We start from the raw sequence: 18,829 nt of genomic DNA, 5'->3' as shown, positions 1-18,829 counted from the left end.
TTACAACACAAAATGACCACCATTAATAAAATACATGAGCTTTTTTATTTAAAAACATCACACAGCCTCTAAAAATATTGTCCCACTTTGGGACAATAGTGAAGCACTTAGCTTTAATTCCCAGTGATTCAATTAGACTCAACAAGACACTGCTGAACAGAGCAGGCTTAAGACAATGCCTAAGTGTTCTCCTTAGACAGATCCCTAGTGAGCCTGAAAGTCATCCAGGCTCAACCAAGGCAAGGATTAATTATTCTTTTGGGGATACTGACTGTCCTCTAGGTGGAAAACCAACTTTGTTATAAATAATCCTTTTTAAATTAGTTATGGATTACCCCCAGAACAAAAAAAAAAAATTCCTTCCCTGTTCCCTGGTTTCTCCCACCCAAAGGGCACAAGACATTTTGATTAGTGGAACTTGGTCTTTTCCCCTGGTATCCATTAATTTTTCTACAAAATAATTGACTCTCTTACAGTAGCAGGCCAAATTATGATCCTAACTTGTAAATTCTTTCCTACCAAGATTCCTACCTTCCCTTTGGAAAAATATTTTTCTGCCCTAGCTTAATGTATTTTTAAACAATTTTACTATGCCAAGACTCTATCTATAGAAGTGCTGCCTTTTGAATTCTCATCCAAGGAGAGCAAACATGTAATTTTTTATTCCACTCAGTTGTAGTCACCATAACCAGCAGGGCTTTGGGAGTGATGGTGCTGCAGGAGGCCAAGGATGGGATTGTGCTGGTCACTGTTGACCCAACCAGTTCATTAAATGGCAAAACTGACCCACTGCACATTGAAACAGAACCAGGGGAGCACAGAGAACCTCTGCAAAAACACAGACACAGCAAGAGGCAGCAAACACTGAAAGGACAAACAGCAGGAGACACAAGAGAGAGAGACCAGAGCATTTCACTGGCACAGACTGCCCAGAGGGGCTCTGGAGTGTACCTCACTGGGGATATTCCAGAACCATCCAGGCACAATCCTGTGCCCTGTGCTCAAGGATGACCCTGCCTGAGCAGGGAGGATGGAGCCGAGGAGCCACTGTGGTCCCTCCCAACCTGACCCACTCTGGCATTCTGTGAGGTGCAGGAGACAAAGCCAGGAGAGGGAAGACACCAAAGCATGGGGAAGAGAGAAACAAAAATTATGCTGGGGCAGGAGAAATGCTGAGAAATACCTAGGAGGGTCTAACAACTCCAAAAGGACTGCAGGCAGCAGAGCAACTCACATGGAAATAACTGAGCAAGGAAAAAGGATCACTCAGTGAAAGCAGCAGCAATGGCCTGGTACCCATGTCCTGTCCCACCCCAGGCCCACCACAGGTACTGAGGACAAGGAGTGACATGGACTGGAAACCAGAGAGTCCAGAGAACATGAGGTGTGTTTCTCTGAGCATGTGTTTGCTTGCTTTTATCTTCAAATAATCAGAATAAGCAATTAGAACTGTGTTAATTGTGAGAAAATGAAATAGATTGAACCTCCCCTCCTCCAAACTGGGTTTTTTTGGCTCACCCCACTCACTGTTTCAGTTGAAGAGCTGCCTCTACCACCACCTGAACCTATGAACTCCGTGGTCTCAAATTTAATGACTAAACCCCCCAAGCCCTCCCCTCCAGTGAGATCAATAGCAAAAGCTCTCCCATTTCTCAGTATAAAATATCTGCCATCCTATCTTCAGAGAGCTGGCTCCTGCACACAGCTGGGATGCAAGGAATGTATGGAATTCCACTACTGGGACACATGGGAAGTGGTCAGGTATGGCAGGACTGCACACTGTGCTTGCCCAGCTCTTTGGAGAGGAGTACTTGTACCCTCATGTGAACTAAGTGCTATTAAAAAAATAAATTAAAATCTCCAGCAAAGATGCAGTGCCTGAGCTGGCGTCTCCTTGGTTATTTTTGCTCCTCTCAGTATCAATGCTGCACACCAGAACTGCAATTTGAAACCTAATATTAAAAATAAATTTAGAAAGAGAAAGTACAGAAAAGCAATGCCATAAATGTGCCAATAGAAACATAATTCCTTTACAATTGCATTGCCTTTTAAAAGTAATAAGATGTTTACAAGATAATCACATAGCACTGGATACTCTTTATGTTTTTTTGTACAAATACGAGTAGTGAAATCCCACAAGATTGCCTTGTCATAGCTGTGAAGCAAGGTAAAAGAAACTCTCTGCTCCAAAGATCTCAAATTCAAATAATCAAGGCAGACAAGAGGAATGTTCTTATCCTCATTTTACAGATTAACACGAGGAGAGATCAAATTACCTCCCCAAGGTCACCTTAAGAGCCTCTAACACAGAACTGTTCTATTGTTTAGTACTTTAACTACAAGTGTATTTTTTCAACATCTACCATTATGCATATTTATAAAATACTTTTTCTGTGGTTTTTACAAGGCAGCACAGGCCCTTAATAAAAATAAAAAACAAAAACACAAACCCAGATGCCCAGCCCCAAAAGCAAACTGAGCAGAACCAAATTTGAAACTAAGTAAACTGAAGCAAAAAGAAAATTAACTCCCCAGTCCTCCCCCAGCCAATGTGTGATTGCACAATCTTGTCATGTGCTCCAAAAGCAACAAACTTGGAGACTTTCCCAGGTCACCTGGGGTTAAAAAGTTCCAAAGCCATGAGTTCAAATCAAGACTGTATTTCATCAACGACCATGACACTGGGACAGTGTTAGGGCCCAAATCCCATTACTCAACATTCTCCTGATTAACACAGGGAATAAGCGTTAAAACTGCAAATACACAGAGCAATGGAGAGACACTTCCCAAGAGAAAACGTATTTAAATTAGCAGGCAGGTAACATTTGCATAATCTTCAAGGAAAGTCCCATCTAAAGCAGCTACATTACAACTACAGAGAAAGAATAAAATCTCCTTTGGGGGCTCACAGCTCTTGGGATTGGCAAATGGAAGAGAAGAAGGTTGGAGCAAGCATACAACCAGTCCTCTTGGTCAAAACATGAAGGGGTATTACTATAATGCTTTATCAAAAGTATGGAGAAAAAACAACAGAGAACAAAATCCCTCTGCAAGACTGAGCCGTGGGCCAAGCAATTCAGGGAATATGGGACCATTTTGGTGACTGCACCTTCTGTGTGGCTTCCTGGGAGAACCAGCACCAGTGAGCACCCAGAGAGGAGTTGTGAGAACATGGGGACATCACCAAGCTCATGCAACTTGGTACCTAATAGGTGCCAGCACCTTCCCTTCAGCAGAATGAGTACACGAAGAACAGAAATCATAAAGCCTCTGTGCCCTCTTCTTTAATCCAAAAAGTCTTCAACCCCTCATATTTCCTCCTTTTACCCTTCCAAGCATGCAGAAGCATGGCATGAACAGCAACTAATCCACTTTCATAGGTGTGCCCATGGATGATCCTGCCCAAGATTTCACCAGGTACAAAGCTGATTACCAATATGCTTTCACAGACTACCACTTGAATGCCAGGGCTGTCTTCTCATCAACTGCTCAAGAAATCAAGAATCAGGGCTAAATCCTCAGTTTAGGTGAACCAATGGAGAACCAACTAATGAATGAACTAACTAATGAAGCTACAACACTTGTGTCACACAGAAACCTGGCTAGCAGGCTCCCAGCCCACACACTGACCTCAACATAGAAGCAGCAAGAATGCAGATTATTCCATATGGGCTTTGAATTGTCAGAGAGAATTAATAACCAGACAAACATGTGCACATGCAAACCTTCTTTCTGTTACAGGATAAGAAGAGAAAAAGTTGCCCTTGGATGCAACACAGTGATAATAATTTAGCTGAGTAACTAGATAATAAGGGCTCATAATTGGAAATAGATAAGACCACAGAGAGATGGAAATGTGGTATCAGTCAGACACAACTTAGGCAGCGCCGTTCGCTGTCAGCAGAAAACACCCTGGCCTCAGGAATTTTTTTGTGTATGAACTAACCAGGCAGACACTGAAATCATTCTACAATATGAGCATAATGAAGCATGCTAATTTGCTAAAAACTGTTACCAGCCATTTTTCAATTCAGTGAATTGGAGTTGTATTTTTCTAGCTGCAACCAGCCCCTCCAGTGCCTGCTTAACATGTCTGTGAACTGACACTGGACTGAGCTGCATTTGCAGCCTGCTCAAACCACAGCTCCAGCAGTGGCTGGAAGGGAGGGCACCAGCTGAACTGTACTGACTGCATTTTGCAAGAGTATCACTGCAGAGAGTGACATTTACAGCAATAAATCCTGACCTTCTGACTAAGAGGAGAAAAGAAAACCAACCAAAACAAAAGCCGAAAGAAACAAACAAATCAACCAAAAAACCCCACCAATAAACAGAAAAAGAAAAATTGAGGCAGAAACAAAAGAGTTAAAAAAATTGTTGGGGAAATTATTTGAAAGTAATAATGTATAAAATCAAAATATTTAACAGATTCCATCCTTTCTCTTTCTGCAGCCATGAGATATGAAATACCAGTAACTGCACTTCAAAATTAAAGAGAACATTTCGTTATTTTAGTCCATTATCTCTGTGAACAGGAAAAAAATATTTATATCCAACATCAATATAAACAAGCATTTTTAATAATGCATTAAACTAGGTGGGGAGGGGGAAAGGAAGCAATTTAAACACAAGTCTTTCAGATTTTCAACTATTTATTGTCAGCTTCCCCTGCTATTCTATGAAGCTTTTTTCCTCCCAGTTTTTACAAAAATGATGGGCTTGCTTTAATTTTTTTGCAGGTAAATGACAACTTGCATGGTAAAAGATGCTAAAACTGAATTTACAGAGTATTCTTCAGCTACAACTCCACCTAACACAGGGAATCCAATCAAGACAGCATCAGCTGGGGTATTGGACGAAACAGATAAAAAGACCAAACCTGAATGCTACACATATTTTATGTACACTTCAAGAAAACCAGCAGCCCTGTCTTAAAATGTCTCTTACAAAACAAGCAACAGTAATGAAAAACTGAATGACAATACACTTATTTTTCTGAGAAGATGACTGACATAGTTTAGCCAAATTGTTCTGAAACCTGCACTTTCCAGGATTTGGGGTGAAATTCCTATTTAAACCATCCCTGGTATGGCTCACTGATAGGGGCAGCAGGTCATCAGCTCATGACTGACATTATGAAAGTAATCCTGTAAATCTGAAATAAGGGATCCCAAAGCTACAAAGTAGCCAAAATAATTTATGCTGGGTCACCACCTTTCATCAACAAAAATTATCAATAGACTGGATAATGGTTATTAGTACATTCCTCCTGGTATCTATGACACACCGTGGCAGCCATTTGTCATATATGTGGCATTTGTCCTGCTCTCCTCAATCTACACATCTGTGAAGCTGACTGCACTCACTTTTTATTTACATTTCAACAAGTCTTAGCACAGGTGTTCAAAGCTGCAAAACTGCTCACTCTTACTCAACTTTACTCCTTATTTCTATTTCTGCCCTAGTTTGAATTTCCCCCATGTTATTTTTTACAGAGTCCTCAGAAGTAAAGAACACAGACTCTCCTCTTCACAGAAGAGACTGTCTGAATCTGTCTGTGATAATGTAATGCCTCCAAACCACATCCAGTACATTCAAATGCAACTCAGATTATGAGTCTTGCATCTTCATAATACAATAAATGAAACAGAGCAGTATTACTGCAAGGAAACACCCCACAACCATTTCTAAATTGTTTAAACTAACCAATTCTTCTGTAGTAGGCTTAAAATGTAACTTACAGGTAACTGATATCCAATTTACTGCTGCAAAATTCAAGCATTTTGCAAAATCCCATATAATCCATTTATCCATTAAAATTTAAAATATACCCTCTCAAGTCCAGATTTGAATATATCAATGTTTATCTTTAAAATTTTAAACTAGCTGCTGCAGTGGTCAAAGCTACTTGAACTGTGGCAAATACAGGTAAGAAACTGTCACCTTGGGTTAAATCACAGAAAAGAAACCCAAGCAAACATGTGCACACAGGAGGGACCCTGCTGTGCAGACACACTAAATTAGATGTGTTCCAGATTCTACCCTTATTAAAGCAGGTACAAGGATAATAAATGCAACCCACTGCAGGGCTGCACACACCATTTTTACAGAAAGGAAAACAACAACTGCCAATCACAGCATGCTCATCTTAAATGTGAGGGTTTAAACCTCAGGTGACCGTGGCTGGCACATTAGGTTTCAGCTCCAGTCTATCAATAAACATAATTACCTTTTTCTTTCACCATGGCAAACAATTTTTCTTCTTAGTGGAAGCAGCAAGAATTAGCTGAAGTAATTTAAACACAATCCCTTTTCCAGCAGTGTTTGGCTGAGATGGATTTTTAAAAAAAGAAAAAAAAAAGAAGAAAAGAAAATAAAGAAAAAAGGCAGCTTATTCCAGATAATAATATTTCCTACAAGGTCTGATCAGGTCCGATTGCTCATCACTGTCTCTTTCCTTCTGGTTCCTCTGCTCTTTTCCCAGCGTGGTGTTTTGCTGTGGCTAAAGGCAGCTCATCCTGCCCGTGGCTCCAGCTTTGTGCTGGGAGCTCCAGCTGCCCTGGCAGCCAGGGCTGGATTCCAGCGCCCTGCTTTCCATCCTGACACCAACTCACACCCATTCCCCTGCTTTCCATCCTGACACCAACTCACATCCATTCCCCTGCTTTCCATCCTGGCACCAACTCACACCCATTCCCCTGCTTTCCATCCTGACACCAACTCACATCCATTCCCCTGCTTTCCATCCTGACACCAACTCACATCCATTCCCCTGCTTTCCATCCTGACACCAACTCACATCCATTCCCTGCTCTCCATCCCCACACCACGCTGCATCCATTCCCCTCCTCTCAAGCCCACACCACCCTGCATCCACTCCCTGCTCTCCATCCCCACACCACCCTGCATCCATTCATTCCCTGCTCTCCATCCCCACACCATCCTGCATGCATTCATTCCCCTATTTTCCAGCCCCACACCACCCTGCATCCACTCCCTGCTCTCCATTCCCACACCACTGTGCATCCACTCCCTGCTCTCCATTCCCACACCAACTGTGCATCCATTCCCTGCTCTCCATCCCCACACCACCCTGCATCCATTCCCCTGCTTTCCATCCATCCATTCCCTGCTCTCCATCCCCACACCACCCTGCATCCATCCATTCCCTGCCCTCCCAGCCCTGCTCTGCTGCCTCTCGCTCCTGAATCACCGTCAAGAGGCTGCCAGGGAGACGTGAGGGAGAGCAGGGGAGCTGTTCCAATGCACACACAAAGCTAAAATGGTATTTATGAGCTTTCTGTTATTTTATTTACTCAAACTGAGCCAGGATCAAGAGGGGAAACAAAGATGAGCACAGGCAAGTGCTGAGGCAGGCTGCAGCACAGTGGCTTTTCCATGGTGAGCAGTTTATCCACTCCTGGATTTAGCTTTAAAGCAATTATTAGACCACAAAATGTGTTAATAAATGGTCTCTCAATGCTTACTGACTGTAGAACAGATTAAAGTAACATACAGCCTGTGTAAAACAGGAATACCTATCTATCCTGTACTTCAAACAATAAAAATAATAAAAATGGGAACTGTCACTGCCCACTGAGCACCTGGGTTCTGAAGCCAGGCAGTGCTATACAAATGTTTGCTGTGGGTCAAAGTAAGTGCTGGGTTCTGGAATACCAAACTATTGGATATAATAACTCTTCCTGAGTTATTCCTTTGCAGATGACAGCCACAGGTACTCATGGAACTGAGAAGACAGAAGGGTATTGAAACAGCATCACTGAGACAGGAATTTCACTGCCCAACACATCCCCAACAAGACAAAGCACCACTGTAGAATTTGGGCCTCAAACTGACCTCCAAAATGATGGTTTTCCAGGCACTAAACTCTACTGAGAAAGGACTGGTCAGTAAACTGATGCTGGAAAGCAAACAAACCAACCCTTTAGAATATTGTCAAGGCTCATCATCATACACCAAGGTTTTGCTTTCTATTAAAAGATGCAGGTCAGAGTCAGGGGAAAAAAGCTTTTCTTTTACAAGCAAACTTTTATTCACAGATAAGAAGAAAATATTGGAAATATGACTAATCAAAATCCTGAATACCCCTTAAAAGCAACTTCTGTTTTTTAAATACACATATAGTGTCAGCATCAAGATTTTGGAGAGCCTCTATCACTACTACTATTCCTTAGTTCCTCATTTTATCTAGCTACCAGTGATTTCCCCAAAATAAACCCATGGCATTCATGCCTTTGCCTAGAGAGTAAATTTTATATCTGTGGTTTAAAGGCAGAGAAAATAGCCAATGGAAATGAACTAAACTGTCAAAGACAGAGGTGATCTCAGTAGCAGAGAACTGAGTTAAATATAACATATTCCGGGCTAAATGATGGGCAGATTCATGGAACAAAACTTGACCACAGCTCAGTGCAAAATATGCTTTATGTTACATGATAGAAGTGAAATTACATTCATACTGCATCCTACACTAACACTGCTCACACCTCCACAAGGGAATTCCTTCTCCATGCTACTCTACGTAGGGAGAGAGATATTAATGTAAAGAAACAAGCTGTAGGCATCAGCCAGACAGAGCAGCAGATGGCTGATACCTGCTGGAAAAAAATCAGACCACGCATACAGCCTTAAAAATATTTGCAGCAAATAAATTCTAGATGTTTTGTATAAATGCCACTCAGAACAAAGGAAATTAATTAAACAAGCCAGTCTGCCTCGCCCAGAAGGTATCTCTTATTCAGTGACATTCTTTAATAAATAAATCTCTGAGAGAGAGAGAGAGAGGGAGAGGGAGAGAGATACAGGCAAAAGCATGGAAAAAAATAGTTATTCTATTCTAACAAATCGAGGCTGGCTTTCTATTGTTAGCAGCCCAACGTGTAAGAGCAGCACAGCACAGGCAGCCTGACATTCCTGCCTCTATGACTCAGTGTGTTACCATTAATAGCATCTGAGGCTCGAGTGGGGAGCTGGGCTGAACCCCACAACAGGCAGGCATCAGCCACTCTGTCACATTTCTGACACATCAGAGATGTCAGGCTGTAACTCAACCTGGCCGTGTTCTTTTTCAGGCTGTATTTTGTAAACAGTTCGGGGACAGCCTCCTGAAAGGGGCACATCTGACCTTCATTCATAAATATTTGATTTGATGTGCAGAGCGAAGCCTACGGACACACACCCATGTGTATTAACCCCTTCCTGGCATCCTCAAAAGGCTGGCAGGGATGATCACTCATTTTTTTTTGTTCCAGCAAGTTGCTGACACAGAAGCTGCCTGTTGGTATGTGGACTTTCTGTTCTCTGAGTACATTCCTCCATTTTTCACATGTGCTAGAGATTAGCACTGCTGTATCTCACATTGCTCAGCCGTAGGGGCTGCAGTGGTAGACTACAGCAGCATGCACATAAAATTTAATTTAAAAATACAAGCTGCAGTAAATTATGCTGGAGTAAAATGTAATCTACAGACGTTAGTATTGTAAATAAAATCTCTTTACAACAGGATGGTTTTTGGTTTTAATCTCATTGTTTTAAGTCAAGGCTAAAATTTTGACCTTGCTGTAAAACTGAGAATTGACTCAGATATCCTAAAGCTGAAATGAAAAATGAGTAGACAGCATTCTAGCAACAATCCCTCGGCACTTATTGTTATTTAGGAGTACCTATTTTAAAGCAAAGCAAAATAACTCTTTTCCTTTAAATACCTTTAGCACTGCACAAACTAAATAAAGTCTTCCTTGAGCACAGTGTGGGTGGAAGAGTCTCAAAGAGTCCACCACAGCTAAACAACATGCTCATGTTGCTGTTATTTTCTGGTGAAAAATACCTTGAGCATTCAGCAAGAGGCATAAGAGTGATACTGAGATCACTTCACAAGGGGAAGAAGTTAAACCAGTTAGTTTTGCTATTTCTTGTACTTTGATAATATTGAAAAAGTATGTGTAAGATACTAAGAAGTTTAGCCATGATTTAAGGTTTGTTATTCTCATTTTAAAAACTGGCGTTCATATTTTATCTTGCACTCATTCTTCACAGATGAGATCATGGCTTAGAAGTATCAGCACACAGTTTTTGTTCAATTTCTTCAAAACTGAACTGGTATCTCTTGTTCACAAAGAAATGAAGGAAAAAGGCAGGTAGTAAACAGAAAAAGAAAGGGGAGAAGTTGTTCCACTAAATAATATCCAGGAAAATATAATCTATTTAGTGTCTTGCTTCCAGCAAAAAGCCTGAACAAAGTTTTGACAAGAAAGGCTGCCCCAGGCTTCCACAGCTTTACCACTGTCCAGCCTAGGTCAGTTGAGAGCCATCACTTCTGTGAAGTCTCAATTACAGCATTTTGCAAAATGCTCCCTTCTCCAGAAGAAAATGCCACTCTGCTATGCTATCCTGACTTACCTGTGCCTGCTCAGACCAAAACCAATAATGGATATTTGGGATTTCTTCCAAAAGCCCCGTGACCCAGCAGTGGCCCCCATGGTGCCCTGATGGGCAAGCCTACACTTCCCATCTCAGGATTCTCAAAAAGCTAGATATTAACTATTTCCTGGCTTCTGTTTCTCCTGAGCTCACCCTCCTCCAGCCACCTGGTGTCTCTCCCTCAGCCACTCAGCCACTCTGGCCCATTTTCCATCCTCTGGCATCAGCTCCAGCAGCAGAGCTCCTGAAGGGCTGCAGCAAGGAACCAGGCAGGCAACTGACTGGGAAAGCCAGAGGTGCTGCTGGAGTTTTTCAGGCTCACCAGAACCAGTGAGCAGAATTCAGGCTCTACCTGACAGGACTGATCCCCACACCAGGTGTACCCCAAATCTTCCAAGCCTGCAGGCAGTGTTATTCTGAGAGTCTTCCTTGAGCCTTTCCAACCCTGCACACAGTTTTTTCTCCATAACAACTTCATCCTGAAGTTTGTGCAATGGTCTGAGCCTACCAGGCTGTCCTGAATACCAGAACTTCCCTGTGGGAACCAGCAGGAATCAAGGAGCTGTGAAGGCCCCACAGATCGACCTCCCCACCACAGACCCTCTGGGCTGCCCCGTCACAAGTTTTAAACAGTCCAGAGGAGCAGACACAGACCCACCAGGGAGGAATTTGGTTCTTCCTCAGCACATGCTGTAGTCCTGCCATCCTGCACCTTGGGATCACACTGTCCCTATTGATAATATTGATCTTCAGGCAAACAATGCCTGAGTGCCTGCATTTTAACCTCTTCCTTTCTGCTGTGCTGGGCTTTGCCCTGTACCTGTCTCATGCCACTTTCAACACAATCAGTCTGTAATATTGCTGTTTAAAATCACGTGCCATCTTTCTTTCAGATTAAACAAATTGAAAATTTAGCAAATACATAAATCACTTGATTCAGTAAAATGCATAGTGTAATCATTCTGATCTGCTAGGATTTGGAGGTTTAGTGCTTTTTTTAGAAATTGAATAATTTCATATTCTTTCAAATCAGACTCCTAGGGAATAAAACATTTGTGAGGTTTTGAACTATTAAGACATCTGGATCTCTTAAAGCAAAATCTGATTTTCTGAGATTCTTGAAAGCAGGACTTTTTTTAGTACACTATTACTCAATAGTCTGCAAAATAAAGTCTAATCTGCTGCAAAACAAAATAAGAAACACTTGGCTTTATTCTAAATATTAAGAAGCTTAACACACACACTTATGTAAAAAAGCACCTGAAACCGTCAGATTATCTTTAGAAACAGATGAGAAAAGATGGTTACATTATACTTCTTTGCCAGTATATATAATATAATGTACTCCAAAAATATACAAGCCCACTAATGGGTAAATTTTCTGGCTGCAGGTATCTTCTGGCTACATTTATCTCTGAACATATATTTATGTTATTGATGTAACAACTGGCTTCCAAACAGCTTATGCTTTTGCTAATCCTTAGAAAGGAGATCATGCTTTCTTCACACCTGTGTGACCTTCAGAGTATGCACACATAGTTGGCACTAAATTGAGATGTGATACGATAATATGAGTATAGACGGTGCTTTAAACTTTGTATTTTTTTAAACTACCATATAAAATCATCACTATTCACCTGCTGTAAACTGAATTTATTGAGCTAATTCATGAACACAACCAATACTGTTGCTGATGAAAACATAATAACCTTCACTGCCAGTCACCACAGTAAATGCTGAAAATTGCACCAAGGCAGGAATCCCCACCAGGAAAGCACACATGTAAGTGTCATCCTTTACTGTGCATGCCTAAGGTTAAGGAGATTTGATATTGAAAATCCACTTCAGAATTGGATTAACTGTGCAGAATAAACCCCACAGCCTGTCTGGGGAGTTTTTGGCTCAGTGAAATCAGCAGGAATGCTGTAAAGACTCTCTGGTCTAAAGAACTTCTCCCTGAGAGGTCCATGCAACACCAGACTGAAGCAGCTCCCTGCCAATCTGTTAATTTGCAGAGTAAAGCAACAAGTTCTTTGTTCTGCAGTGCTGGGAGATGTGACACCAAGAACTAACCTTTAGTGTGTGCTCAACAATACAACACCCAGCAAAGCTTTCCACAAGTCCAGGGTGCCTGGGGATGAGGCAACCCACCATGTGGGCACTGGGTACAAACCACCCTTAGATCAAGCTGGACTATTTAATTGTCACTGTGCCAGATGAGAAATTCCTCCTCTTCTGATTCCACACTAAACTATAAACAGGACCCTCCAAAGAGGCACCTAAATCTGTCCTGCAAATGTATCTCTCCCAACAAGTATTTGCCACTCCACTTTCCTACCAAAGGAACCACAGAGGACCTCAAAGAAAGCTAAAAAGATGCTTTATACAATTTGGCTATGTAGTGTAATATTATTATAGTCAAACAAGATTTTACAGCAAATAAATTTTTATCACCTTACTCCAGCTTCTGTGATTTTTCTTTTTGTGGTTGTGATTTTATCTGCTAGCTAGGGAGGTCACTTGTTTCAGCATGAACACTTTTACATATTTGAACCTTTCTCTTAAATTATTTGCTGCCATTTCAATAGTAGAATCATCATAAAATATCAAGCAGACATAAAACAAATTGAGAGTAGGAATAAGTTATTCCAACTTGTGCACAGACTGGAATTTCTAAAAGGTAACTACAAAAGCTATAAAAGCTGTTTTGCTGCTGCTCCATAGGAAAGTCACATATTTTAAATCATTCTTCTTAATGAAGAGTTTGCCAACTTAAAAAATAAACAATATGGTACATCTTCCAAGTACTGATGTATACTGATAAGCTAATTTGGTTTGTGTTTTTTGCATTTTCCAGTTTAATGTTTCTATGTTTATATTGAAAACTGCACACACAGCTGCACCATCTAATTCACATGGTAACAAATGAGTGACAAGCATCCCCCTGGTACCACATGTTTCTGCATCTCACCATGAAGATTCACTCTTTAAAGGAAAGTAACCAAAACCAGGATATCAAAAGCAGGATAATGCAAAAACTGTAATCACAACCATCCATTCTAACCTTGTCTTCCTTCCCTCTCAGCTGCCCTGTGTCTGCATGACCTGGGTGAAGAAGATTCTTTGCTCTTTTTTTTCCTTTCTCCTCCCATTAACAATTTCACCACAGAGATTTACCAAGTATCTCCAGCTAAGAGCCACTCCTAAAGTCCCTGTATACAAAAGTCTACCCGGTGACACCCCCACCTCACAGGCATAAAGGAGGAGAAGCCAACAGCTATTAGTATTCATGATCTCCTTCCCTGTGCACGATGGATGGATGAGAGTGGATGAAGACTCATCCTCACAAAACAAACGCCTCTCTCAAACTTCTCCACATCTCTAGGGTACTTTAACCCTTTAATCCTCCGCCTAAGCATAACCAACTTCCTCAACAGAGGACAAAACATTGCCTCCCACCTAATCGACCTTTCCTGATACAAAATACTAGGCCCAGAAGGACGAGCCAACCTACAACTAACAGCAACCAAAACTGCCACTACCCTCCATTCTGGCCTAATCAAAGCCTACCTAGGATCATTCGCCCTATCCATTCTCATCATCCTCATATCCACATACAGAAACAACCAATGGCCTTAAAACTTCATAAAAACCACCAAATCCTGAAAATCATCAAGGACGCCTTAATTCCCAGCATGGGAAGCTGGACACCAATCCCCTCTCTCAGTCCCATTCCACTCCCTCCATGCCGCAAAGTCAAAGCTGCAGTGAGTGAGAACGGCCATTTCCTCTGCCCTTCTCTCTGCTCAGAAATTTCTCCACTATTTCACCTTCTGGATAGGCAGATCAGGCCCAAGGAACAGCTTTCATATGAGAAGAAACAGCAATTTCTACCTCTCTTTTCCCCACGCCAGTGCCACCGGTGTTTTATCCAGTCGGAAAGCCCAGAACCTCTTCAGCTGGGAAGCAGCTTCCATTTCAGATTTACCTGAATCTGCCCTGCCTGCTGGAGGTTTGCTGGCTCTGAGCGCCCCAGGAGGAGGGCACCCCACTCAGCTCTGGGGGAGCCAGCCCTGTGCAACCCTGCCCAGGAAGGGGACGGAATTTATCTTGGGGTTTTTTAATTTTATTGATTAAAACACCAAGGTTATGCAACTGCAGATGACGGACACGAGAGAGGAAGTCTCCATCAGATAGAGAACAAAAGCAGGGCTCCCTGTAAACAACGCTGGGGGGAAGTAGCCAAAATGTGCCCTCTCCAGCCAGAGCATCCATTGCCATTATAGAGTCAAATATCAGCAATAAATATAAATTTTCTGCAATTTCATTGAACAATCTTCACACCTCTGCTATTGCCTATTTACATACCATAGAGGAAACCACAATATTTTCATTATTTCTTTGAATTTACAGCTGATTTAGCTCATATTCCTTACTAGTGCCTACCAACAGTAGGAAGTGCAATTTTGTTCTTGTTTATTGGATTACAGATAACAAAGAATTTAGGAGAAGGAGCAGTGAACCCTACAGTGGAATTCAGTTGCTCTAAATGATGCTACCTTAATGCAGATTAATGCTAAACCACTGATTTACTACTAAACCAATTAGCTTAGATTGATCCGAACATTGACAACCACTTGCCAGAATTCTGAAACAGGAAGCCAAGGGCTACAAAGCCATTAACTGTTCTAATATTTTAAGTATAAATGTGTCAGTGATTAAATTGCAGTAGAGATATTGAAAATGGCCAAAGGACGAAGAAGAGATCCTAACTCATCACTTCTTCGTTTCACACTTTATTAAAAACCAAAAAAAATCAAGCTAACTCTTCATACTTTGAGAACTACAGATTATTAAGAGCTAACACAGATGGAATTTCATCTAAATTTCTTACTTAGTATTTTTCACAAGGATACTTCTCTGTGCTTCTCAGGACAATGCAGAACACATCTCCATTTGAGAATCCCTTACTCAGCTGAAGATTGTCTAAATCCCTCAATTATCACCACTCTTCTAGATTTAGCAAACCTAATTCCATTAATCTTTTCTCATAAATCTTCTTTTCCCTCATGATTTATCAGTATCTTTCAAAATTACAATGTCCAAACCTAGAGACACAAGCCAGCAGAGCTCTCTTCAGTAATAGGATCAGAGAAAAATTATCCAATTGCTTTATGTATCTCCTACTAACACATTCCAGAAAAACAATGGCAACAGTATTACACAGTCAATCAATATTTACCTATATTTATCTATATATTACACTTATATTAACTGTATGTTATAGTTAATCTATATTATAGTAAGTATAATTTTTCTCCATGTGCTTTTCAGGATCAGTGTGTATTAGTTCCCACTTCTTATCTGTGCAAGTCCACACTTCACACTTCTAGACAGTGAAATTCAGCTGCATAATTTCAAACCATACAGCTGACTTATCAGGACTATTCTAAATGACAACACTGTCCTCAGAAGAATGAAATAATGTTTCTAAACTTGGATTACCACAAATTCTAAAAGCATTCTCCCTATTCAATCATTAAAAAAATACACAGGGACTGAAGCCAGGAGAGATTGCTCACTTGAAGGAATCAATTTGAAAAGCTATCAAAAAAGAAGATTTACCTTATCTGAAGGACAGGAGCAGTCTGATCAGCACCTCTCAGCATCTAAGGAGTAGCATCTATTACAATGCCAACAGAACCTAGATTTTCCTCTCTCGTATCACTGCTTGCCACTTTTAAGATTGCCTAGAATTTGAGACTGGACACCTGTGAAGTTCACACAGCACCATTAAATTCCTATGGCTGTAGGTCACATCAAGAATCCATTTTGTGGGGAGCTACTAGGAACACATTAGCAGGTAAGACCCAAGATTAAAACAGCAATTCTCTTTTTTTTTTGTTCCATTTTTTCTTCTTTCTTTCCAAATAACAGCAGGGATTGGTGTTAAACAAACTGCAGCCTTTGGGGTGATCTTGGGCACTCCTTGGTACTAAGAATGGAAAATGGGATATAAGGAGTTTGTTTCCCTAACTGGGGGCTCTACCTTTCTTGCCACAGCATGGCAAGAAAACCTTAGTAATGCAAAGAAGCTGATGTGTGAGAACTCAGATGTAGAACAGTTTTATGCTGCAGCTTGTATATTACAACTAGGCCTTTCCTTTCAAACCTGCAAAGCCCATTCCTGTCTAGAACACTCTGCCTCTGTGTCTTCCCTCACACCACCACATTGATCTCTTGGACTCCTCCTCTCTGCAAACATACACACAGAAAAATCAGACCTCCTTTTCCCCATTCCATTTCTCATAGAATAAAGGTGAATAGACTATTTCAGTTGGAAGGAACCTACAATTAATAATCTAATTCAGCTGCCTGGCCAGCTCAGGGCTGACCAAGTTAGTAATGGCACTGTCCATGTCTCAAACACTGACAGGTTTTGGGGATCAACAATCTCCCTAGGAAGCACAGTGTTTGACCATGCTCCAGTAAAGAAACTCTTCCTAATGTCCAGTCTAAACCTTCCCTGGCACAGCTGTGAACCATTTCCACACATTCTGTTGAACCCCATACCAGTGGTCCCATCCCATCAATCCAGCCTGTCCAGACCCCTCCTGCCCTGCAGCAGATCAGCACTCCCACCCAGCCCGGTGTTGTCAGAGACCTGATTGAGGGTGCACTCACTCCTCTCATCCAGATCATCAGTAAAATTATGAAAAAGGACTGGGCCCAGTACTGAGCCCTTGGGAACACCACTGGTGGCCATCCTCCAACTAAACTCCAGTCCATTCTCCACCACTGGTTAGTCTCAGTCACCCAGCCAATTCTTTTACACATGAAACCAAATGGGATCTTGGTGCTTCATAAATTTTCCTCCACCAGTTCAATTTACTTCCTGTCTCATCACTAGGCTGTTCTCATGCTCGCTATGTTTCCCCCCATGCCTTTCTCATCCTCTTAGATAGCTTCTTTCTTTACATGCAGCTGATGCAAGAGAGGCAGCCATGCTCACCAGCGATGCTTTAAATAAATATGGTTACATAAAGAGGCACTAACCTCACACCAGAGGTTGGTTAGGTAATGTGCTGTGTGTCTCCTTTCCCTCAGGTGTGCACTGTCACAGCCAGAGCCACCACTCTGCTAGGCTGCACAAGGGGTCATTGGTACAAGGGACAGGTGACAGTATCTTATATGAGAAGCAACATCACACAGTTCCAAGACCCTTTTCTCCTCAACATTCCAGTGCTCTTTTGCAGCCAGCTTTCAGGTTTTGACAATCCTCAAAATCAGACATTTCCCCAGAGACTCCTTTGTATCAGGGTCTGGCCCCAGAGCATCAAAGCCATGTGCTGAACCAGCCCTGCTAGGGCAAGACAGATTTTGTTGCAGCAAACCATGACTGGCAATCTCTCTCACAGGAAGCATCCTTAGAGATCCCCTGACACAGAAGGGAAGGTGGCTCATAATTCTTTGGCCAAATGAACTCAAGAGGAATGCAGAATGAAGGTCCTTTCAGAGGTTCAAGTCCACTTCTGAACTCCTTTCTTTCAAGTTTTCTTCTACTTTTAGAGTGCTCTTAACTGTCAGTATGATGCCACCATTTAAATTTGTAAGACGAGTTTAACCTTCCACATTCCCATTATGAAGGGGATGGAATTTCAGGATGCAAGAGCTAGGCAAAAGCAAGTCATGGGTTAAATGGATGAGACTCCAAAGGCTCACCTGAATACTAAATAGCTCTGCACCTGTGGATAATTCTTGACCTTCCAAAAACCTAAAATATGGGCCTTTCCTGATGTTTATGATTCCACTTAGGATCAGCAAGGAAAATAATTACTGAGTCTCCAAATGCTTTGAACAGTGTAATTTCTAATCTCTGTCTGCAATGCCAAATAGAGGCAGCAAACTGTCCTTCAGCAGGGTTTATAAGCTGCTAAATCTTGTAGTACTTGAGGGACCATAATCCCCAAGCAGCACAAGGCCTAAGAGACAGACTTACATGTTTCACATCTTAAAGTCACATACAGCACTTACCCCCAGGCTGTTTTTTAAAAGGCATTCCACTGATTTTATTCTAATTGATCTGATTCCAATTGTTGTAACTGAAGTAAAGCTGAGGCACCAGACACCTTTCAGCCTTTCAGTAAGCATTATACATGGCACTGGAAAGCAGGACCTCAATTCCCACCCCACTGAACAGCAGCTCCCATACTGGAGGGTGAAAGGAGAAAATCCATAGTGGTTATTTGCATTATCTATTGCAGAATAATGCTAAACCTGTCCCACTATCTTTGTGATTGCTCACACATGAGTGAGTAGCTGGAAAATTGCAGATTTACAGATTGATTTAAGCCCCATACAAGTTAGAAGACAGGTCCCAGCCTGCTAT

The 18,829-nt window shown here is 41.6% G+C and overlaps 1 protein-coding gene across 13 annotated transcripts in view; it reads right to left on the bottom strand.

Moving 5' to 3' along the window:
• Window positions 1-18,829, bottom strand: part of ABLIM1 (actin binding LIM protein 1) — a 190,111-nt gene that overhangs the window by 108,335 nt on the left and 62,947 nt on the right. Inside the window, exon 1 of one of the 13 annotated variants that reach the window (XM_063163148.1) lies at window positions 6,230-6,543. The exons of the other annotated variants lie outside the window; for them this stretch is intronic. Within the exon in view, the coding sequence (XP_063019218.1) occupies window positions 6,230-6,245 (16 nt within the window). The 5' untranslated portion in view covers window positions 6,246-6,543. Of the gene's footprint in view, window positions 1-6,229; window positions 6,544-18,829 lie in introns of those variants that run through there. 13 annotated transcript variants of the gene reach the window in all.

Source organism: Melospiza melodia, chromosome 9 (assembly GCF_035770615.1).
Source record: "Melospiza melodia melodia isolate bMelMel2 chromosome 9, bMelMel2.pri, whole genome shotgun sequence".
NCBI classification, from domain to species: Eukaryota; Metazoa; Chordata; class Aves; order Passeriformes; family Passerellidae; genus Melospiza; species Melospiza melodia.
The sequence above is the reverse complement of the archived record's forward strand: the minus strand, read 5'-3'. Positions and strand labels throughout refer to the sequence as shown.